This window comes from Mobula birostris, chromosome 1 (assembly GCF_030028105.1).
Source record: "Mobula birostris isolate sMobBir1 chromosome 1, sMobBir1.hap1, whole genome shotgun sequence".
NCBI classification, from domain to species: Eukaryota; Metazoa; Chordata; class Chondrichthyes; order Myliobatiformes; family Myliobatidae; genus Mobula; species Mobula birostris.
In genome coordinates, this window is record NC_092370.1 from 34,789,832 (window position 1) to 34,814,065 (window position 24,234).

Here is a 24,234-nt window from a genome sequence, read left to right on the forward strand (position 1 = left end):
TTGGAAGTTTATTTCATGGTTACATATAAATTTTAGGGATATCCCTATTTGGCAAAAACATTTTAAAAGGATTCCAAAGTAGTTATGAGTTATACGTGATGAGTTTGGTGTCTTACTGAATTCCTACTATGATTTTTGAGCAAATGTTTGCCTTTCTTTTGAAAGGATTACCTTATCTTCTTATGGAACTACATTTCTCATTGATTTACCTCTAAGAAAACAATATTATATAGGATATAAAAATGTGGACATAGTAAAGTTAACGAGGGAGAGATTTGCATCAAAATCTATGTTGTCTACCCCTTTGTCATATTTACAGCCCGGGACTTTGCTGGGTGGTCTACCCGGTATTATTCTTATAATGATTTTATGTAGTTGTTTGATAAAACTGACAGACCATTTTAGAGGGCAGTTAAGAGTTGCAAAGCAGACCAATTAACACAATTCCCTTGTCCAAAAGACCTGAGAAACAAGCGGATTTTTATGGAAATCTGTAGCACTGCATCAGTGTTCTGAGCACGACATCAGGCAGTTTGCTTAGTAACATATGGCCAGGGATAATGCCACTTCTTTTGCCCCAACTAAGATCAGGATCAGAATTAGGAACATTCTGGTTATAGTTTTATGATAGGATGAATGAGGGTAGTAGTTCATGAAAAACATGATATAACCATAATACTGGTTACACATTGCACACTGCTTCCAGTTTTTACTTTCATTAACTTTACTGGCTCTAGAGCAGTCGTTAATATGTCACCTGCATCACATTAATTTATTGACAAGAATAATTTTTTCCCCAGATTTTAATCTGCATCATCGAAAATATTTGAATGGCTCTTGAATGTGTTTGCTTATACAGTACACATCACTGCAGCTGGTTTCTCTACTGAATCCAAAGTAAATAACAGATAACACTGGTTTGAAGGTGTGCGGGAGTGGTAGAGAAGTTGCCAGTGCAGTAAGAGTCAACTTTTAAGGATAATAAGGTCAATTTGCATGCGTAGCTGAAAGTAAAATACTGAGGACTTTACAGGTTTGAAATAAAACAGAAAATACTTGAAATACTCAGTAGGTCAGATAGCACCTGTAAAGAGAGAAAACGGAGTTATTGTTTCATATTGATAGTTTTTGTTTAAAAGTCAATGATGTGTGCTGTTAACATAATAAAATGACTCCACCCTTTCAAAAGAGGATGATCAAATAATGTCTAATTCTGAGCGACATGAGGAGAAATCGCAACTTTAAAAGAATGTCTAAAATGATGAGGTGGAGAAGATTGAGGTGAAGTTGCTAAGACAGTGGGTAGTGCTGCAGAGATCAGATTTTAATCCTCAGGTGCAGTTGATGCAGAGTTTCCCCTGGGTGAGCTTGTTTCCTCCTTCAGAGGAAAAGGAATTCTTGTGGGTTAAGCGGCTACTATATATTGCCCCCCTAGTGTAGGTGGATGGGAGAGCTGGGAAATGAGACCGACGGGCTTGTATTAACGAGCCAGCATTAACCTGTTCATCCAGGTAGTCTTCTTCTGAATTGTAAAGAAATATAATGATCGGTGAAATCATTTATTGTATAAGGACCAGTGAAAATCAAAACTCAGCAAATGCACAGAATTGGAGGGGTGCAGACATTTGAGGGTTTGTAGACCTGGAGGAGGTGAAAATGATAAGAAAATGTAGGGCATCTAAAGGTTTGAAAACTAGATTGAGGAGTTTACAATTAGGTGTTGCTGAATCTGAAGACAGTGAGCTAATAGGTGTGATTCATGATGGGACTTAGTGTAAGCATGAGTCCAAACAGTAAAACTGTAGATGGGTTTAGTTTGTAGAGTGCAGAATGAAGGGAATGAGCAATGGAAATAGACGTATTTAAGGGCAGCAAACAAGTGAGCGGAGATTCAGCAGCAGGTAAGCCGAGACAGAAGGAGCTAATGTTACAGAGTTGAAAAGGTGAACGTTGGAGGCTTTGGCAATGGCCAAGAAATTTTTGAGGCTGAAAGCGATCTCTCACTGAAATGGGACACCAGGATGTAAATGGTGTAGTTCAGCCTCTGATTATAACTAGATAGAGTGATGGAGTCAGTAGATAGAGAACAGAGTTTGTGACAGAGTTCTAAACAAATATCAGCATTGTCAACATTGTTCTTTCCTACATGCAATTTAAGTCTTAGTTCTCCAGTGTGCTAGATTTGGGTTGTCTGGCAGGACCATTTGTTGAACAAGCTTACCTCCTGAGTTATTTAGTGTCAAACCTATACGTATATATCACTAACAGCATGTCTTTGCAATTTTATTGAAAAAAAAGCTGAGTTCCTTACCTTTGAAATCGTCAGCTCCCCAAATCGGTTCAGTCTTAAATCCAAAGTACATTTATTATTGAAGTATGTATACCACATACAGCCTTGAGACTCATCTTCTTGAATACAATTGAAATTCCCAGAATTGTTCTCCTGAACCTCCTCCAAACCCACTCCAATGTCAACACATCCATTCTTAGATAAGGGGCCTAAAACTGCTCACGATACTCCAAGTGGGGCTTCATCAATGCCTTATAAAGCCTCAGCATTGCATCCTTGCTTTTATATTCCAGTCTTCCCTCAATGAATATTACCATTGGATATACCTACATCACCACCGGCTCGACCTGCAAGCTAACCTTTAGGGAATTCTGCAGGACCACTCCCAAATCCCTTTGCACCTCAGATCTTTGAATTTTCATTCCTTCTACCAAATTACATGACCATACACTTCCCGGCACTGTATCCCATCTGCCATTTCTTTGCCTACTCTCCTAAGGTGTTCAAGTCTTTCTACAGCCTCCCTGTTATCTCAGCACTACCTATCACTCCACCCATCTTCGTATCATCCAAAAAGCCATCAATTCCATCAACCAAATAGTTGGCATATAGCATAAAAGGATGCAGTCCTAACACAGACCCCTGTGGAATACCATGAGTTTACTCACAGAATTCCAACAAATTTGTCAGGCAATATATTCCCTTAAGGAAACTATGCTGACTTTGGCCTATTTTATCATGTGTCTCCAAGTACCCTGAAACCTTGTCCTTAATAATTGACTCCAACATCACTGAACCACTGAGGTCAGGCTAACTAGCCTATAATTTCCTTTCTTCTGCCTCCCCCTTCTTGAGAAGTGGAGTGACATTTGCAATTTTTCAGGCATCTGAAACTGCGTCAGATTCTAGTAATTTGTGAAAGGTCATTACTAATGCCTCCACAGTTTCTTCAGCCACCTCCTGAAGAACCCTGGGGTGTCATCTATCTGGTTGAAGTAACTTATGTATCTTCTGAACTTTCAGCTTCTTAAGCACCTATTTCCTAGTAATAGCAACTGCACTCACTGCTGCCCCTTGACATGCTTCAACTTCCAGCATACTGCTAGTGTCTTCCACAGTGAAGAGTAATTCAAAATGCTTATTTAGGTCATCTGCCCCCATTACTACCTCTCCAGCATCATTTTCCTGTGCTCTGGTATCTACTCGCACTTCTCTTTTACTCTTTGTATATCTGAAAAAAAACTTGGTATCCTCTTTGATATTATTGGCTCATTTACAAACTTTGTAGCGTCATATTTCATCTTTTCACTCCTTATGGCTTTTTAGTTGCCTTTTGTTGGTTTTTTTATAACTTCCTAATCCTCTAACTTCCCACTAATTTTTGCTCCATTATGTACCCTGTCTTTTGCTTTTATGTTGTCTTTGACTTCCCTTGTCATCATCCTGCCTTTTAGAGTTGTTACGTAACTGGCAACAATGAATATCAATCAAGACAGGTTATATAAAAGTAACCAAACATTTATTAAACACCGATAAACGGTAAGGGAAAAAAAAACAAACAAAAACTTTAACTGGAAGTTAACAGATATGCAGCCGTTCACCAACTCGCCACTCAGCTCTGGTTCTTAAAGCATTAAATGCGAAAACAGTTCTTAAAGCAATACAGTCAGATATAGTTCTTAAAGCGATAACTTCAAAAGTCCAACAGATTTACATGTTCAATTGGGAGAGGCGTCTCTGGAGAAGGATTTCTTCACAGACGCAACTTTACTGCTGGTTCTGTCCACAGGATTCACGATGCCGAAAATGAACAGTTTAAATCGACTGACCTTAAATCCCTTTAGAGAGAGAGAGCACACCTTTGCATGAACTCATTGCTTTTTCTGGCAAGAGTTATCTCGATGCAGGTTGCTACTCCAACGAAGACTCAATAAAGTCGATCCTTTATTAAACTGCCAAACGACTGCTCTCGATCCTTTGATTTTGCACTTCGATAAATTCTTCACTCTCCCTCCTAATGTTGGAATTGAGTAAATCAACACATCTAGCAAAAATTTCCAGTCTAAATAATAAAGTATTTTGCAACAGAACGCACAACCGTTTTAACAATTAAACTGCATCACCAAAAACAAACACGCAACAGAAACGGAGATACAGCACGTTCTACCTGGAAATCTACAAACTCAAAAAACCCACTGCATCACCTGGGTCAACCCTTGTATAGTCATGGGTCACATGTCATCACATGACCTCACATCGGCGGGAAAATCACATCAGGTGACCTCCAAAAGACCATTACATCATTCTCACAAAAAAACACATCTCCTTGAGCATGTATCAGAGTACATCTTCTTCCTTGGGATGTATCTGGTTCATTACACGACACCCAATCCAGAAAAGCCTTTCCTCTAGTGGGCTCAACCACAAGCTGCTCTAAAAAGCCACCTCATAGCCATTCTTCAAATTCCATCTCTTGCGATCCAGCAGCAACCAGATTTTCCCAATCTACCTGCATATTGGAATCCCCCATGACTATCAGAACATTGCCTTTTGACGTGCCTTTTCTATCTCTTGTTACAATTTGTAGCCCACATCCTGGCTACTGTTCAGGGGCCTGTATATATAATTCCTGTCAGGGTCTTTTTACCCTTGCAGTTTCTTAAATCTTCCCACAAGGATTCAAAATCTTTTGATCCTATGTTACCTCTTTTTAAGGATTTGATCTCATTTTTTTACCAACAGAGCCACCCCATCTCCTCCGCCTACCTGTCTGTCCTTTTGATACAATATGTATCCTTGGATATTAAGCTCCCAACTCTGACTTTCTTTCAGCCCCGGCTCAGTGATGCCTACAACATTATACCTGTCAATCGCTAACTGCATTCCAAGATCATCTCCCTTATTCCATATTCTGCGCGCATTCAACTATCACACACTGAGTCCTGTATTCACCATGCTTTTTGATTTTGCCCCCGTGTTACACTGCAGATCAACCCACTGACTGCAGTTTGGCCCTATCATCTGCCTGTCTTTCCTCATAGTCTCACTACACACTGAACCAACTTGTATACCATCTGCCCTATCCTCAGCCCTATCAGTCCAGTTTCCATCCTCCTACCAATTTAATTTAAATCTTACCCAAGAGCTCTGGCAAACCTGCAGCAAGGATATTGGTCCCCCTCGGGTTGAGGTGTAACCTTTCTCTTTCCTACAGGTAGTAGCTTCCCCAGAAGAGATACCGGTGATCCAGAAATCTGAAGCCATGTCCCCTGCAACACTTCCTCAACCACACATTCATCTGCCAAATCATCCTGTTCTTCTGTTCACTGGCACATGGCACAGGCAGCAATCCAGAGATTACTAATCTTGAGGTTCTACTTTTCAGCTTTGTGCCTAACTCCCATATTCCCTCTTCAGGACCTCATCCCTATTCTTACTTGTATCATTAATAACTACATGCACCACAACATCTGGCTGTTCACCCTCTCCCTTTAAAATGCTGTGGACCCAATCCGAGACATCCCTGACCCTAGCATCTGGGAGGCAACATACTGTCTGGGTGTCCCTTTCACATCCACTGAATCTCATGTCTACTCCTCTTATTATGGGATCTGCTACCATTACTGCAATCCACTTCTCACTCCTTCCCTTCTGAGCCACCGGTCCAGACTCAGTTCCTGAGACCTGATTGCTACATTTCCCCCTTGGTAGATCATCCCCTTCAATAGTATAGTTATTATTGAGGGGAACCACCACAGGGATACTCCACACTGGCTGCTCATTTCCTTTCCCGCTCCTGACAGTCACCCAGGCACCTGCCTCCTGCAACTTAGAGGTAACTACCTCTCTGTAGCTCCTATCCATTACCTCCTCATTCTCCTAAATGAGCCAAAGATTATCAAGATGCAGCCCCAGTTCCTTAACATGTGCTCTGAGGAGCTGCAGCTCATTGTACCCGATACAGGTATGGTTAACTGGAGGTCTCCCAGAACTCCCACATCTCACACAAAGAACACAACACAACACAGCCCCTGGAGCCATTCCCATGGCACTAATTATGCACTAAAAGACAAAGAATGAAGAAGCCAAACCTGTTCTCATCTAAGCCTGTTGAGCCAAAGCCTCCCCAATCTAACACTGGTACACTCCTACAGTGGCCGCTCCACTTGTTCCTACCTTATCTTTATTTGCCCTTGCTAATGAATTGCAATACTATTGGGGCAGTGGTAAAAGTGAAAGTCCATGAACATTACTTTATAAATCCTCACCCCTACCTGTCTGGGGCCTCCTCTGTCAATTCAATTGGGCCACTGAAAATAAATTGAGCAAACAATTTAGAAAGTAAATATATAACACGAAGAACATGAACCATAGAATTTTTGAAAGTGAGCCCACAGCCACGGAGCCAGTTCAGTGTTGCAAGCCAGCCTTGGAGCCCGTTGGCTGCAGTTCACAGCCATGGAGCCAGTTCAGTAGAGGCCTGAACACTGGCTCATTGCTTACCCTCGGCCTCATTGCTTGATCTTTTTAATCAGACTCAGTGCTTAAATTGGTTAAATATTGATCAATTTTCTGCTCGTGCCCAGGCCCTGCCACTTCAATCCAGACCCAAGTTTCAATCTGGTCCCAAGTCCACTTTAGCAATGACCGTCTTGGCCATACTTGTACCCTTGAGGGTCCAGTTTGCTGTATCCTTCCTGATACCGCAAAAATGCCAGGCCATACAGACGTTTCAAAAGCACGGCTCCCAAAGGGAAACTACAAACTATCGATTGCATTGATCGTAGTCCAGAAAAAGTATAATTAATAGAATAATTAGTAGTTTTGTTTGCTGCCCGTAAAATGTCACTGTGCCTTGTCGTTGTGACTCACCCTTAAGACGGCTGCTGGCAGCAAGAATACCAATCAAACTGATTTGTTGATAATCAGCAATATTGCAACAAATGCAGAACAGTGCTTGGAAAATTAGAGATATCTGCCTCCCAGTCATTCTGTTAGCTTTCTTTTCATCAGAAAAACCAGCATTTATAGAAATCATTCATAATCTTTTCAGACCAGGTAGAGTAGTTATATATATGTGAGTTCAATTAGGCGTCCTAAAAAGGTTATGAACTTGGATTTTACTGGAAAACTCTAGTAGTTCTACATTTACTGTCTATCGACCTCAGACTTGCCAACTAAGTTCTTGGTAATTTGTTAGTGGCATTACTCTGTTGGTTGTCTCGTGGGGTTCAGCAGCAGAACTAGATCTTGCTGAGATTCTGCACCATTTGTCCTGAGGAATCTGCTCTTGCAACCTTTAAGCTCATGATTTTAAATGGGCAGTGCAGAGATTTGCAGAAAATTAAGACAATTTCCTTGTAAAATTCTTTTATCTAGTTTTATTTTAATTAATTTGGAAATATTTGTGTAACTGAGACATTCAAGAATTTCATAGTGCTTTGCCGCCTGTTGATGGTTTCCAGAGGAGTTGCATGGGAAGGTCCTGTAAGGGTTACCATGCCACTCTAACACATCTTTTGAGGCCCTACTGCTACCTAGATCCTTATCACTTTGCTCTTGGTCTGTCCAGACAAGCAAGATTGACCTCCAGGTTCATCTAAGGTAGTATGGGACAAGGCATGACCAAAGGCTTGAACATGAGTACTGGGCCTGTGGCAGAAGGAAGTCAGTGGTCAATGTTTCCAACAACAAAAACCATTTGTCCTGACGAAGGGTCTCGGCCTGAAACGTCGACTGTACCTCTTCCTAGAGATGCTGCCTGGCCTGCTGCATTCACCAGCAACTTTGATGCGTGTTGCTTGAATTTCCAGCATCTGCAGAATTCCTGTTGTTTGCGTTTTTAAAAACAAAAACCATTTGCCTACTTGTTCAAATTCACAGAATAAAGTTCAGAAATATTGGTCGTCATTCTGAGTTACTGAGCCATTAATTGTATTCCTTTCCAAGTATTCTTTTGTTTGGAAATCTTCAATCTGCTCACTCATTAAATTCATACCTTTGTTTTGATGTGTAAACTATTTGAACCCTTAACTGATTCAGTGGTGTTTATTTACTTTGTGTTAGTCATGCATACTGAGCAAACAAGAACCCAGGATACTGCAGTCTCATTTCAGTGAGGCTTTATTGAAATAAGCTGCAAACCCCTGTTGAGACCGGGTCCTTTTTAAAAAAAAATCCCAATTTATATTCGACTAAAATAAATAAAAATAAGACAAAGAAACATCACAGTTATCATTTGATCATATTTCTTTTCCACAAAATTTGAAACGCAGACATATGCCAAAGCAGTGGATACCTCAAAGAGCAAACACCTGAAATAGAGTTGCAAGGATGCTTAAATGCAAACTTCCCTCCAATTCTCTTTGTGCACCAGTTCATGCAGGAACCCTGACACACCCAGTAGTATCCAGCAGTATTTCGTGCGTGATTAAATACCATTTCCATAATTTTCGGTCACGCAAACATGGTCTGCATAATCTGAGTTGTTCTTGCAGAGGTAGGCTCTCAAAGACCACTTCAGGGTGACTTAAAGTAAACCGTCAGCCTTCTATCTGTCACCAGCCCAACAACAATTGGCAAGCTTTTCTCAAATAAGAACCCCACTCTGAACAAAACTCATTCCCCATTCTCTTGACTCACCTATTGCCATGCCTAAGAAGAAGAAGAAGAAGAATATCTTTATTGTCATTGTTGTGGAGCAACGAAACATAGTTTAGCAGCTCAATGTTTTGCAGCATGACAAAGAATATATACATAAAATAAACTCTAAAACCTCAGGAGTGCAGTCCAAAATTAATAATATATGGATGGGGGGGAGTAGGACTATTGCACACCTGCCATTCCTGGAAGTGTGATGCATTTAGCTGCCGCCATCTTAGGAGGGGGGCAGGAGAAGGGAAGGGGGTGTTATACATTTCACTGCTTGTGGGTAGAAGCTGTTAAGGAGTCTCTTTGCTTTCGTCCTTAATGCTCTGTATCTCTTCCCAGAAGGTAGGGAGGAAAACAGGTGATGTCCAGGATGAGTGGGATCCTTTGAAATACAAGTAACCTTCTTTTGAAGCCTGCCAGTGCCTAATCTCTGACACCTGATCCTTACCCTGATTTGCTAACAATTCCAGAACACAAACACGAGGAAATCTGCAGATGCTGGAATTTCAAGCAACACACATAGAAGTTGCTGGTGAACGCAGCAGGCCAGGCAGCATCTCTAGGAAGAGGTACAGTCGACGTTTCGGGCCGAGACCCTTGCCCATTGATGACCCGTTGTGGTTCATCGACCTCTTATTGAACCTGACTTTATGTACTCTGGACAGTTGAATTTAGTTTTACCATGAGAATCATGCATTCTTCTGCATATTTTGTCTTCCATGACATTTATTGGAAAGATCAAGTTGCAATGGGATGGATTATCTTAGAATGAACTTTTCATAAGCAGTTACTGTAAGATTTTAGATCTTCGTTCATCCAAAACTGACAAGATTAGGCTAATTCCATTGCTTCCAGAAACCAGAAAAGCTACTTACTGCCTGTGATAGTGCCCACACTTCAGTGGTGGCCTTTTGGATGAGGATGGCAAAAAGGTGACACGCACCTAGGAATGTGCTGCAGAAATGCTGGTACTCAGGATAAGACTTAAAGAAAAAGGTTCTGAAAAGCTGGGTTCAAACAAGTTAACTTTTAACAGGTCATTTTTCAATGCAGGCTTATTCAATTTAGTGATAGGTTTTGTTTTGGCAAAGCTGATCATTTTGTATTAGTCATTTTAGCTACAATGCCTTGTGAGTAATACAGCACATTAAATGGAATGTTCTGCGAACAATTGCTTCTTGCTGTGGATTGAAAACTATAAATAGGATAGATTCATCTGTTATGTTTATCACTTATCTTGATTGACACCAGCAATTCTTGGACATAAACCTGACAGTTCAAACCAGCTGCATGATGATTGGATTTTGGAGGCTGGGAAAAGGTTGGCAGTCTGCAGATAGCGCTGATGACTGTAGACAGGTGCACAATCTAAAAAACAGCTGAAGCCTGACATTTTCTTGCATGATTGCATCTGCAAATTTCCTGTCGAGTTAGTGCTGCTACGGGAAAGACACCTTGTACTTGATAAGAAATAAGTTGATTTGTAATATTTATCACAAAAATAAATATGTTTTGGTAAGAATTTTATGAGAATCTACTGGGCTACAAATTCTCATGGATTTTAAAAATTTTTTTAGATTCAATACCATTGATAGGTTGTGAATTTTTTTTGCAGCAACAATAGAGTGCAATACATAATCTAAAACTTACAATAAGAAATATATATAAAAAATTAAATAAGTGTAAAAAGAGCAAAAACAGTGAGGTAGTGTTCGAGGGTTCATGAGTTGGTGCATGGTAGTGAAGTGGTTAGCACAACCCTTTGCAGTATCAGTGACCCGGGTTCAATACCCGCTGCTGTCTGTAAAGAGTTTGTACTTTCTCCCCGTGACTGTGTGGATTTCCGCTGGGTGCTCTGGTTTCCTCCCAATACAAAGACATACCTGTTGGTAAGTCATTGTAAATTGTCCCATGATCAGGCTAGGATTAAATCAGGGCATTGCTGGGCAGCACGGCTCAAAGGGCCCAAAGGGCCTGCTCCATGTTGCATCTCACTAAATAAATAAAAGTTGATTCTTTGTCCATTCAGAAATTTGATGGCGAATGTGAAGAAGTTGTCCCTGAAACACTGAGCATGTGCCTTCAGGCTCCTGATCTGATGCAATGTTCTGGGTCTTCATTGATAGATGCCAATTTTTGAGGAATCGCCTTATTGATTGAAGGTGGTGTTATTTAGAAAATGGGTGAGACACAAAGAGACTGCAGCTGCTGCAATCTGCTCACTCAGTGAATTTCTCTAGCAGTTTATTTGTTGCTACAGGTGAAAATAGTCCTTGCCTGTTTTCTGATCCTTGTTTGACTATGATAATTATTCATTGTAAAATTATATGAATAACCATTCCTGTTCTTCAGCACTTTTGAAAAAATGGCATTCAACCTATATTTTTCAGACCACTCTCTTGAGCTCTAAGGTTCCATACCAAGTTGTCATTCCTTCTTTTACTTAATCCTTACCCCCTCAAAGGTTTCTCCACAGCTCAACCACACCTTTGAGACAGTCACATTGAACTGCAAATCCTTATAAACATGCATGCATTGTAAGCTTTTTCCTTAAGTATGTTATTACAACTTTGAATGATTAGCTTCCAATTAACGGCTTTAACACAAAAAAAACAAGAGTTTAATTAAGCACAATTTTTCTCTATCGTACAGCAGTACTTAGTTCTCAATAATTGCACAACAAATTTAGCACCAAGCTATCAACATAATTACAGTCTTTATCAGACCTGTTTTTAAAAAAATCCCAGTACCAGATTAAACCCAATTCCATTCCTTTGCAGCCTTAATTATAAGTGAAACTTCATTTCACTTGAAGATCTCAGAATAAGCCTTTGAGCTTTTAAATAGAAGCTTTCTTGTTGCTTGGGAAATGTGACCTGTGAAAAGAATGAATAAATTTAGTGAATGCAGAGCTCTAATTTCAGAAACAATCAAAGGAATATTTCAACTACTGTCCACTAATAAATCTCACCAAAGCTCCTTTTTTAATGATTGGTCGTACATTTTTAATGCGGTTTTCCATCTATACCCAATAAAAGGTACATGTATTGGGAAGGTGCGGAAGGGAATTGTTCTCAGATGATTTTCTTCACGAATGGGACAGTAGGAAGTCAAAATCAATTTTTCCAGCAGAAAAGCTGCACTAATTTTCTATTTAATGCCCACAATGCAAACATCAAGACAGACTTGAGAAAGCTACCAGTTACTTACCTCAAAGTGGGTTAGAGCCAAAGGCAGAAGCAAAATGTAGTTGAGGTATTTGCTCAATATGGGAACCCGAATACATCCGTAACACTTTCCACATCCTAAATAACAGGAGGATATTCATCTTTGAGTATTTTTTAAAGGAGAATCCTCTGCTACATTGATGTATTGGAAAACTTACTTAAAATAATGATACATTAAAAAAAAGCAAATTTTTCGAATCACCAGCCTGCTGGAGGAACTCAGTATATGAACAGTGTCTCTGGGGAGGGAGAGGAAGGAATTTTAAACACCATTTCTTTCCCCACCCCACCCCACCCACACCACCCCCACAGTTACTGCTCAATTCCCCCAAGTTTCTCATCCAGATTCTAGCATCTGCACTATTTTTTTAAATCTACTCTGACTGTTTGGAAATTTTGAAAGGAAATATAATGCCTGCAGAACATTCTTAGCTCTTAAAGGAGACCTTCAGCAGTGTGCGCTTTTATTTTTCATCATTTAGCCCTCTCACTGGTTCCCCTCAAACTGAGGAAGACCAGGAGGAAGGAGTGCCCAAAATTGGACTGCAGGGAGCACAAACCAGAGGGTGGGGATTAGAACCCTTCTCTCTTAGAATTCACGTACCAAGGGCAACATACCTGCACTTCTCAAAGAAGCAGTGCATAAGGAGGCTGTCATAGGTTTGTGCCAGCTCTTGCAACAGGCCCTATAACTATCTGCCAGAACAAGCAGAACACTAGCTCCCAGATAGTTCACCTGCAGGCTGCCAGAAGGGCTAGAGGCAACATTAATTCACAGCCACATTCAGACAAAAACGGACTGAAGATATGTTTGGGTGAGCACGTGTTCTTATCTCATTACCCCAAGCATCTGGAAGCAGTATTACTGGGTTTCCACCAGCCCCAACATGATCCCACCATTCACATCTTCCCGGCCCCTCCTCTTCCCCTCTCACTTCATGTCACTTTGATCTGATGCCCACCTCCCTTCATCCCATGATGTGTTCCCATGCACCAGAGGAGGTGCAACACCTGCCCATTTCCCCCTTGCCTTGCCATCATCCAGCAATCATTCTGTGCGAAGCAGAATTCATTCGCATCCTTTCCAGTCTAGTCTGCTGCATTTGTTGTTTACAATGTGACATCTACAGGCAGAGTAGTGTGGGGCAGCCCAGTAGCATAGTGGTTTGCACAGTCGTTTTGCTGAGGCCTGTGCTCAATGTACAGGAGTGATTTCAAGTTTCTTGTTACATACCACTTTAATTCTCAATCTTATTCCCATTCTGATATGTCTGACTGTAGCCTCATTCACTGCCATAGTCAGGCCCAGGTAACCAGAAGTAACATGTTATATTCCATCTAGGCACTTTTCAACCTTTCAGAATGAACACAGAATTTTCCAACATAACAAACACCTTTCTCACTGTTTCCCATTATCACACTTGTGTCCCTATCTTTATAAGGTCTTATTAATAGATATTCCTCAATGCTCTTTATCACATGATCTGTCTTAACCAATAACTAGCAAAGAACAAACTTGCTGGAGGAACACAACAGGTCAAGCAGCATCTATGGAGATAGAAGTTGATATTCTGGGTTAGGATCCTGCATCTCCTTTTATCTGTCTTCATATTAACTGTTGTCTTACACCTCTAGCTCTGCTTTGAAAACTGTAAACCCTCCATTCTTTCTGCAGTTCTCAGGAAGAGTCACTGACTCAAAACGTTACTTGTCCTGATTGGATCAGTTCTTCCAGCATTTCTGTTCTTGTTTCAGAACTCTGGGATTTGGTAGATTTATAATGTTTTCCAAAGAACAGGGCATCACTGAAAGTGCCATGTTACCATGCATTCTACATAAAGAACACAGGTCAGGCAGGGTTGGGTTTTCCCAAAGGTACTCCTCCTTTTCCCAACTGCCTGTATTAGCAGAGCATTAACTTGCTTTAATATAGTGAAGCACAGCCTAAATGATCCATCACCAACCTTTTTCAGTCATGCAGATCCAACCCAACCAAAAGTCCGTTTGCACGGCTGTGTTGTGAGGCACAACAATCTGTGAGCAGCAACTGAGTCTCAAGTAACAGACCTGAAGCCCTGTTCCAAACCTGCCCTGATGTCTTATGTGGTGAAATGCCATTTTAATTTTATCTAATTGTCTGCTCATGAGAGACAATTAAAAACAACTGAAATAGATGTAACTAATTTTAAAAGTAAAGAAATAACTAATTTTAAAATTACTTAACTAATAAATTAAATAAACCATTTTCAATAATTAAACTTAAGAAACACTCACACCGTAAGATATAGGAGCAGAATTAGGCCATTTGGCCCACCCTAACCAATCAAGAATCTATCGACCTCTACCTTAACTATAACATGTTTTGATCCAGGTTGGAAATCTCCTCCAAATGATTGGTGCTGAGTTAAATTCTAGTATAAAGCAGGGGTTGGTGGGGGTCAGATATGAAATACGTCATTCACAACAAGCTGGAGGAACTCAGCAGGTCGGGCAGCATCCGTGGAAAAGATTGGTCGACTTTTCGGGCCGGAACCCTTCGTCAGGACTGTAGGGGGAAGGGACAGAGGCCCTATAAAGAAGGTGGGGGGAGGGTGGGAAGGAGAAGGCTGGTAGGTTCCAGGTGAAAAACCAGTAAGAGGGAAGATAAAGGGGTGGGCGAAGGGAAGCAGGGAGGTGATAGACAGGAAAGGTGAAGAAAGAATAGGGGAAAACACAAAGGGTAGTAGGAGGCGGAACCAAGAGGGAGGTGGTAGGCAGCTGGGGGAGGGGACAGAGTGACATAGGATAGGGGAAAGGAGGGGGAGGGAATTACCAGAAGTTGGAGAATTTATGTTCATACCAAGGGGCTGGAGACTACCTAGATGGTATAACAGGTGTTGCTCCTCCAGCCTGAGTTTGGCCTCATCATGGCAGTAGAGGAGGCCATGTATGGACGTATCTGAATGGGAGTGGGAAGCAGAGTTGAAGTGGGTGGCTACTGGGAGATCCTATCTGTTTTGGCTGACGGAGCGGAGGTGCTCGACGAAGCGGTCCCCCAATCTGCGTCGGGTTTCACCGATGTAGAGGATGCCCCACCTTCTTTATAGGACCTCTGCCCCTTCCCTTTTCAGTCCTGACGAAGGGTTCTGGCCCGAAACGTCGACCGATCTTTTCCGCAGATGCTGCCCGACCTGCTGAGTTCCTCCAGCTTGTTGTGAGTGTTGCTTTGGCCCCAGCATCTGCAGATTATTTTGTGTTTATGAACTACATCATGTTCCTTAGCTTGACACACCCAAACTCAAAAATCATTAGAAGGGAAAAGATAATATATGAAAGCAAGCTAGCAAACAATAGTGTGGCACGTGGCCAAGTGGTAAGGGCATTGGACTAGTAATCTGAAGGTCATGGGTTCGAGCCTCGGCCGAGGCAGTGTGTGTGTCCTTGAGCAAGGCACTTAACCACACAATGCTCCAGTCTACCCAGCTGAGAATAGGTACCGGCAAAAATGCTGGGGGTTAACCTCGCGATAGACTGGCGTCCTATCCAGAGGGGGAGGGGAGCCTCATACTCTCAGTTGCTTCACGCCATGAAAACTGGCATAAGCACCGGCCTGATGGGCCACAAGGCTCATGACAGACTTTAACCTAGCAAATAATATCAAAGTGGATAGTAAAAGTTTTTTCAAGTATGTTAAAAATAAAATCAAAAATGAGAATGGATATAGGGTTGCTAGAAAATGAGGTAGACAAAATAATAATGGGGGACAAGGAGATGGCTGATGAACAAAATGAGTATTTTGCGTCAGTCGTCTCTGTGGAAGACACTAGCAGTATGCCTGATGTTGTAGTGTGTGAAGGAAGAGAAGTTGGTGCAGTTACTGTTACAAGTGAGAAGGTGTTAAAAAAAGCTGAAATACCTAAAGGTATATAAATCATCCGGACCAGAGGAACTGCACCCTAGGGTTCTGAAAGAGGTAGCGTTAGAGATTGTGGTGCCATTAGAAATGATCTTTCAAAAATCATTGGACTCTGGCATGGTGCCAGAGAAATGGAAAATTGCAAACGTTACTCCACTCTTTAAGAAAGGAGAAAGGCAGCAGAAGTGGAATTGTAGACCAGTTAGCCTGACCTCAGTGGTTGGGAAGATGCTTAGAGTCAATTGTTAAGGATGAGGTGATGAAGTACTTGGTAATACAGGACAAGAGTCAGCATGCTTTCCTTCAGGGAAAATCCTGCCTGACGAACCCGTTGGAATTCTTTGAGGAGATTACAAGTAGGATAGATAAAGGGGATGCAGGGGATGTTGTATATCTGGACTTTCAGAAGGCCTTTGACAACGTGTCACACATGAGGCTGCTTATCAAGTTAAGAGCCCATTGTACTACAGGAAAGTTACTAACATGGTTAGAGCATTGGCTGATTGGTAGGAGGCAGCGAGTGGAAATAAAAGGATCCTTGTTTGGTTGGCTGCCAGTGACTAGTGGTGTTCTGCAGGGGTCGGTGTTGGGACCACTTCATTTTATGTTGTATATAAATGATTTAGATGATGGAATAGATGGCTTTGTTGCCAGGTTTATAGAATATACAAAGGTTGGTGGAGGGGCAGGTAGTGTTGAGGAAGCAGGAAAGATGCAGAAGGACTTAAACAGATTAGGAGGATGGGCAAGAAAGTGACAAACGAAATACAATGTTGGAAAATGCATGGTCATGACTTTGGTAGTAGAAATATATGTGTGGACTATTTTCTAAATGGGGAGAAAATCCAGGAATCTGAGATGCAGAAGGACTTGGAAGTCCCTGTGCAGAACATCCTGAAGGTTAACTTTCAGGTTGAGTCGGTGGTGAGGAAGGCAAATACATTCATTTCAAGAACTCTAGAATACAAGAGCAAGGATGTGATGCTGAGGCTTTATGAGGCACTGGGGAGGCCTCACCCTGAGTATTGTGAACAATTTTGGGCTCCTCATCATAAAAAAGATGTGCTGACATTGGAGAGGGTTCAGAGGAGATTCACAAGGATGATTCCAGGAATGAAAGGGTTATCATACAAGGAATGTTTGATGGCTCTGGGTCTGTACTCACTGCAATTCAGAAGGATAAGGTGGGGATCTCATTGAAACCTTTTGAATGTTGAAAGGCCTAGACAAAGTAGATGTGGAAAGGATGTTTCCCATGGTGGGACAGTTTAGGACAAGTGGGCACAGCCTCAGGATAGAGGGACGTCCATTCAAAACAGAGATGCGGAGAAATTTCTTTAGCCAAAGGGTGGTGAAATTGTGGAATTCATTGCCACATGCAGCTGTGGAAGCCAGGTCGTTGGATGTATTTAAGGCAAAGCTTGATAGATTCTTGATTGGACATGGCATCAAAGGTTACCGGGAGAAGGCCGGGAACTGGGGTTGAGGAGGAGATAAAAACAAAGGATCAGCCATAATTGAACGGCGGAGCAGCCTCAATGGGCCAGGTGGCCTAATTCTGCTTCTATGTCTTATGGTCAAACTCTGGGTCTGACCACAAGGGCCAGCAACCAAGCAAGAGGTCAGATGCACTAGCATCTGCTGTGTTAAACAGCAGATGATAGACAGGAGGAGACTTCTGTTCACCCACTTGTTAAGTGAACGGTACTTGTACAGGGCCCTCTAGTGAGTGCCAGTGTGTTGATTATTTTAATCCTTGTATGATCCATTGCTATTATCTGCTGGAAATTAAAAGCTGGACCTAAGTACTTAAGCAAGTTTTCAATTTAAACTTTAAATATGGGGCTCATCAAGATACTGTACATGGCATATGCCCCTAATATCCACAAGGAAAACAAACATTAGTGCCACGAGAGCAATTAATTGAAAGAAACTACAGACACACACTTTTTTGTTAATAATTTAGAACACTGATCAGCTGATATTGGAGAACATAATCTTTGCATAGACCCGATCTTTCTGTGAAGCTCAATGAAGATTTCAAGATAGGGCAACAATCATGTATATAAAAAAACACAATAGGTTGTGTTTTTTTAAAAAGCAATGTTTCTAGTTATCTAGCAAATAACTTCTTTAAAAAAATCTACTTGAGTATTACTTTCTCTTCCTACAGCTAAGACCTGTTTTCCTGAGTATTTCCAGCATTTTCCATTTTTATTTTACTTTAATAATGCGTTACCTGTACTTATTGTTATGCAAAATAGTATTAAAACAACTTGTTCTTTAGATGACTATGTATCAAATGATATGTTTTTGCATTATTTCGTGCAGTTAAACCCAGACAGAACAGGGTCCTGCCTGATTCTGCATTCCCAATCATCTTGTCCAGTTTCTTAACTCTTAGTCCTTTTTGTTTTAAATTTAACCTGTGAATGGAAAACTGGCAAAGTATTGATTTTATTAGAAAGGAACTATTTATGACTGTTTAATGCTTTGAAATGCAATTTATACCATCTTTCAATAGATATTACATTGCTTGGTCATGGGATGGGAAGTTTATCCTTGCTTTGAAAATGAAAGATAATCATTGAAGTTTTGTGTTGTTAAACTTTTCTAAGAAATCAAATAGATTTAAAATCTTGTCTCTTGTAAAGGTTTACTTTGGAAATTTGTCTAATTTAGTCGCAGGTCTTCAAACTGTGGTTTAACCTGGCTTTGACCACAGCTGAGCTCAGAAACACCAATTCTTGGGCTGCTATGTTGATGGAATTTTATGGTGGCCATTGATTTAGAAAGGACAGCTTTAATCCTTTAAGGGTAAACCCCAAATCAGAACAATATCTTTTAGTATCAGAGGCTAGAGATTTCATTTTTGAGTGTTAAATATGGCTCCTAAAAATGTCTGGTATACACTCCAGAGATACACAGGGGCAAAGAATTTGGCATATCTACTTCAACCAATGAATATTGTTTTCTTATTTGCATTTTGTGCATAGGATCCACCCACATCGGTGTCACTTGGACTACGAATGGAAGAAATGATCTTCAACTTGGCAGACATGCATCTCTTTTTTAATGATTTAGAGGTAAGTGGAGATTGTTTAACCTCCAGTCTTTGCTAAATGTGTCCGTCCCTGCAAAAGCTCATCACAGAGTTATTCATTTTGTCATTGATAGCAGATGAATAGGATGGTTGAACTCAGTAATAGAGGTGCTTTTTTCAGTCTTTGCTTTACTTAATAATTTAAGATATTATTGAAAATATTTCTCTGTGGTAAAATGTGTCTGAATGGAATTCTTGTTGTTTGCATTAGTCCATAAAACAACTATAATATCATGACTAGTTTATAATTTAGAAACATAGAAACAAAGAAAACCTACAGCACAATACAGGCCCTTCAGCCCACAAAGTTATGCCAAACATGTCCCTACCTTAGAAATTACTAGGGTTACCCATAGCCCTGTATTTTTCTAAGCTCCAAGTACCTCTCCAGAAGTCTCTTAAAGGACCGTGTGGTATCTGCCTCCACTACTGTTGCTGGCAGCCCATTGCACGTACTTTGAGATAAGTTATTAGTTTACCTTTGCTCAAAATCAAGTACATTGCTTCTGTTATTTTTCTAGGGACTGACCTGCTTAACCACATAGATGCTGAATTTAACCTAAGGAAGCATTGTATATATTTACATTAAAAAACATAATTTACTATAGTACTGGGTTCCCATTGTCAGGAAGAAAAAATATTCTGATGATATTTGTGGAAGTAACTTTCAAGTTGTAGGGATAACTTTACATCCATTTGCAATTAGAAAGGCAAAATGTATCTGATCTTTTTCAGCTGAGGAAACAGACTTCTGTTAATGTAGAACAGAAATCGGCTACAAATTTTCATGTAGGCATGAATGTACAGGGGTAGTCATACAAATGCAAATGGAGGTTTCACTGAATACTTCCATTTATGGTGTATGATTAGATTATTGTTCACAGATTGTAAGATCTTAAGGAGCATAGCTTGTTGGTGTATACAGCTACTCTTCACACAGAACTTAAGTGAAATGAAAATCATGGGGGAGTTCTCCAGCTGGAGTCATCCCACCTACAGTATCAATGACCTTCACTCCATCAGAAAGTCACCAGTGATGGCACAAAGCCCTTCAGATAATGGACTAGTCTGCACCCATGTGCAGCAAGACTTGGACAACATTCTGAAATAGAAATCATACCATGCTAATACCGGATAGTGATCCTCTACTACGAGAGTCAAATATTTTCCCTTTGATACTTTGATATCATTTGTTATGTGCCGTATGACATGGGTGATCATGATCTTTAGACCATAGTTATTCATGGCAAATTTTTCTGCGGAAGTAGTTTGCCATTGCCTTCTTCTGGGCAGTGTCTTTACAAGATGCGTGACTCCAGACATTATCAATACTCTTCAGAGATTGTCTGCCTGGCGTCAGTGGTCACATAACCAGAACTTGTGATATGCACCAGCTGCTCATACAACCATCCACCACCTGTCCCCATGACTTCATGTGACCCTGATCAGGGGGCTAAGCAGGCCCCACACCTTGCCTGAGGGTGACTGCAGGCTAGCGGAGGGAAGGAGCACCTTAGACCTCCCCGGATAGAGACGAATCTCCAGCCCACCACCCAACAGCCCTGCTGAATCATATGCCATCAATATCTGCATCGATAAGATTAACTGGACTAGTCACAAAAGTAGAAAGCAATCAAAAGCTGATGCAAGTGGCATAGCTCCTCCGCAAAGTTTTTTTTTCATAACTACAAGACACAAATCAGGAGAGAAATGGAATCTTCACTTTCTAGAGGCGTGAAGATACAATAATTCCCAAGATATCATTCTTGACATCATTTAAGGAAAAGCATCACACTTGTTTGTCAACCATCCTACTACCTTAATGATTTTCACTCTTCCCTACCAACATCTTCTGGCTGCTGCTTACACCATCTACATGATGGATTGCAACCACTTGTAAACTCAACAGAGGCTCCCAAAACCACAATTCCTATTGTGAAGAAAGGCAAGGGGAGCAGGTGCATAATGTGCAGGTTGTTATCCTAGTCACACACCATATTAGTTTGGAAATGTGTTATCATTCCTTCATCATCATGAAACAAAATGAAGAAGAGTTTGGGATACCTCCATCAGAAAGACTGTGATAATTCAAGATGGCCGTTCAGCACCAGCTTCTTAAAGGATCATAAGCATTAGATGACAACTAATGTCTTTCCAATCAAAGTCTTCCCCATGAAAGAATTATTAAGAACACAACAAAAAAAAGGGATGAAATTTGGTTCTTTTGTGTGGTGATAGTTGAGGGAGTAACAATGGCACAAGGAGAGTTTCTTGCATTTCTTGAATAGACTATTCCACAAGAGAATAAAATTTAGTGAATATCTTTTCCCAAACTCAGAACCTTCAGCAATAAAATATCCCTCAGAAAATGTGCTAATTTTATAATGAACTGAGGCAAACTGACGTTCAGTAACTTTGAAATATGATTGATGTCATATAACAACAGATCCTCCTCAGAGTACTACATTATAAGGAATAGAGTGTGCTGTAATACACTGTAAGAAACCACTGATTTCCTCCAGCACATTGTTTGTTGTACTCTAATGTTATTTTGTGAGAACCTGTATAATACAGGATTCTCACTGGAATGCAGTGTGATTGAATTTGGTAAATTGGTTTATTATTATCACATATACTGAAGTCTAATGAAGAAAATTATATTTAGTTAGAGAGGTACATCATTTAATCAGGGAACAATCCCAAATTAAGATAATGCCAATTGTATAAATACAAGAACAGATTTAAATCGGAAAATTAATTTAAAAGTTTGCCAATAGCTGAACAGTGGCAGAGTATACTTAATTTTTAATGCATCAATGTTCAATTGAATCAAAAAATGAGAGAAATGATTAACCTATGGCTTTGTTGGTTGTGCACCATAGATTCACTAGTTTGATCTTGCCATTAGGGGCTTGCACTACCAAAAGAGATTGATTTGTATTGACCTGTATTCACTGTAGTTTGGGTCAACGAAAACTAGTGTCAGTGAAATACAAGATTCTAGAAGGGATTGATAGGATAGACTTCCAGTGGAGTGGCTAGAAAATAGGTTATATTCTGCAGAGAATATTACAGGTGGATGGGAACTGGAGTGACAGGTCTGAAGATGGGGCAGTTGTTTTTTTTTATTAAGTGCAATCGTGAACAATAGCCAGATCAGAAATGCTGATCCAGTCAACTAGTTCCTGAAGAGAATTCTGATAGGCCATTCAGATGGTTCACTGCTGCTCAGCGATAGTACACAAAAAAAATCATATGTACAATTAAGAAGCATTAAAAAAATAGTAGAAATACTGGAGTCATGATGATCATGATGAAGTCTGCTGGAGAGAGACATTTATACACATGTTGTCCTCCATAATTCAAAGAGATTGAAGGATAAGGTTGCAGGGTGACAAAACGTGGCAGGAGCACTTGGAACTAAAAACTAATCCCTACCGGAAGAAAACAGCACCTGTTCTTTCCGCACTGTTCTCCAGCAGTTTAAGGACTAAGTCCAGCCGGAACATAACTCACAAGTGCTCTTGAAAGTCAGGTATTAACCCTACCTACCAACAACCAAGCATTGCCATCCTGGTCCCCTTCATGATAGCTTATGAAGAAGCATGTGACTTCTCTCCCAGAGATGATAGGTGTTTGTAGATGCAGTGTGTAGTGAGACTGTGAGGAAGGACAGACAGATGACAGGACAAAATTGCAGTCAGTGGGATGAGGTGAAGTGTAATTTGGGGACAAAAAAGGTAAATAAGAATAGGATGATTTGGCAGCTGAAGAATTGGTGCAGGGAGTATGGTTTCAGATTCCTGGATTATTGGGGTCTCTTCTAGGGAAGGTATGACCTGTACAAAAGGGTTACACCTGCACCTGAGGAAGAACAAATATCTTTGCAGGCAGGTTGGCTAGAACTGTTGGGGAGGGTTTACATTAAATTGAAAGGAGAATGTGAACCAGAGTGATAGGTCTGAGGTTGTGACAGATGTAAGTAGATGCAGTGTGTATTGAGACTGTCAGGAAGGACAGTCAGATGATGGGGAAAATTTGCAAACTGTAGGATGAGTTGCAGTGTAATGGGGACAAAATCAAAAATGGTAATAAATACAGGACTGAAGGGGTTATACTGAATTTGACTGCACACAGTATACAGAATAAGGTACATGATCTTGTAGTGCAGTTAGAAATTGGCAGGTATGGCATTGTGGTGCTCACTGAGTTGTGGCTGAAAGAAGGTTATAGTTGGGAGCTTAACATCCAAGGGTACACATGGTATGGAAAGGACAGGCAGGTAGGTAGAGGGGTTTGGGTTGCTTTGTTGGTAAAGAATGAAATCGAATCACTAGAAAGAGGTGACGTAGAATCAGAAGATTTTGTATAGTTGTGGGTAGAGCTAAGGAACTGCAAGGGTAAAAAGACCCTAATGAGCATTATATACAGCCCTCTGAACTGTAGCCAGGATACGAGGTACAAATTACAATGGGAGATAGAAAATACATGTAAAAAGGGCAATGTTACAATAGTTACGAGGGATTTCAATATGCAGATAGATTGGGAAGACCAGGTTGGTCCTAGATACCAAGTGAAGGAATTTGTAGAATGCGTAAGAGGTGGCTTTTTAGAATAGCCTGCAGTTGAGCCTACTAGGGAAAAGGTAATTTTGGATTGTGTTATGAACCAGATGTGATTAAAGAGCTTAAGGTAAAGAAACACTTAGAAGTTAATCATAATAATATGATAGAATTCCTCCCCCCACCTTCTTTATAGGGCCCCTGCCCCCTCCCTCTTCAGTCCTGTCAAAGGGTCTGGGCCTGAAACATTGACTGTTCATTTCCACGGTTGCTGCCCGACCTGCTGAGTTCCTCCAGCGTGTTGTGCATGTTGATATGACAGAATTCACCCTGCAGTTTGAGAGGGAGAAGCTAAAGTTAGATTATTGGTATTACAATGAAGTAAAGGGAATTACAGGGGCGACAGGAGCTGACCAAAGTTGGTTGTAAGGGGCAACAGCAGGAATGGCTGCAGAATAGCAATGGCTGGAGTTTCTGGGAGCAATTCAGAAAACGCAGGATAGATA

General features: G+C 40.8%; 1 protein-coding gene across 1 annotated transcript in view; it reads left to right on the forward strand.

Annotated features, from left to right (window-relative positions):
- The window catches only part of eya1 (EYA transcriptional coactivator and phosphatase 1), a 197,198-nt gene that overhangs the window by 92,885 nt on the left and 80,079 nt on the right, over window positions 1-24,234 (forward strand). The window contains exon 12 of the mRNA XM_072253224.1: window positions 19,060-19,149. Within this exon, the coding sequence (XP_072109325.1) occupies window positions 19,060-19,149 (90 nt within the window). The remainder of the gene's footprint in view (window positions 1-19,059; window positions 19,150-24,234) is intronic.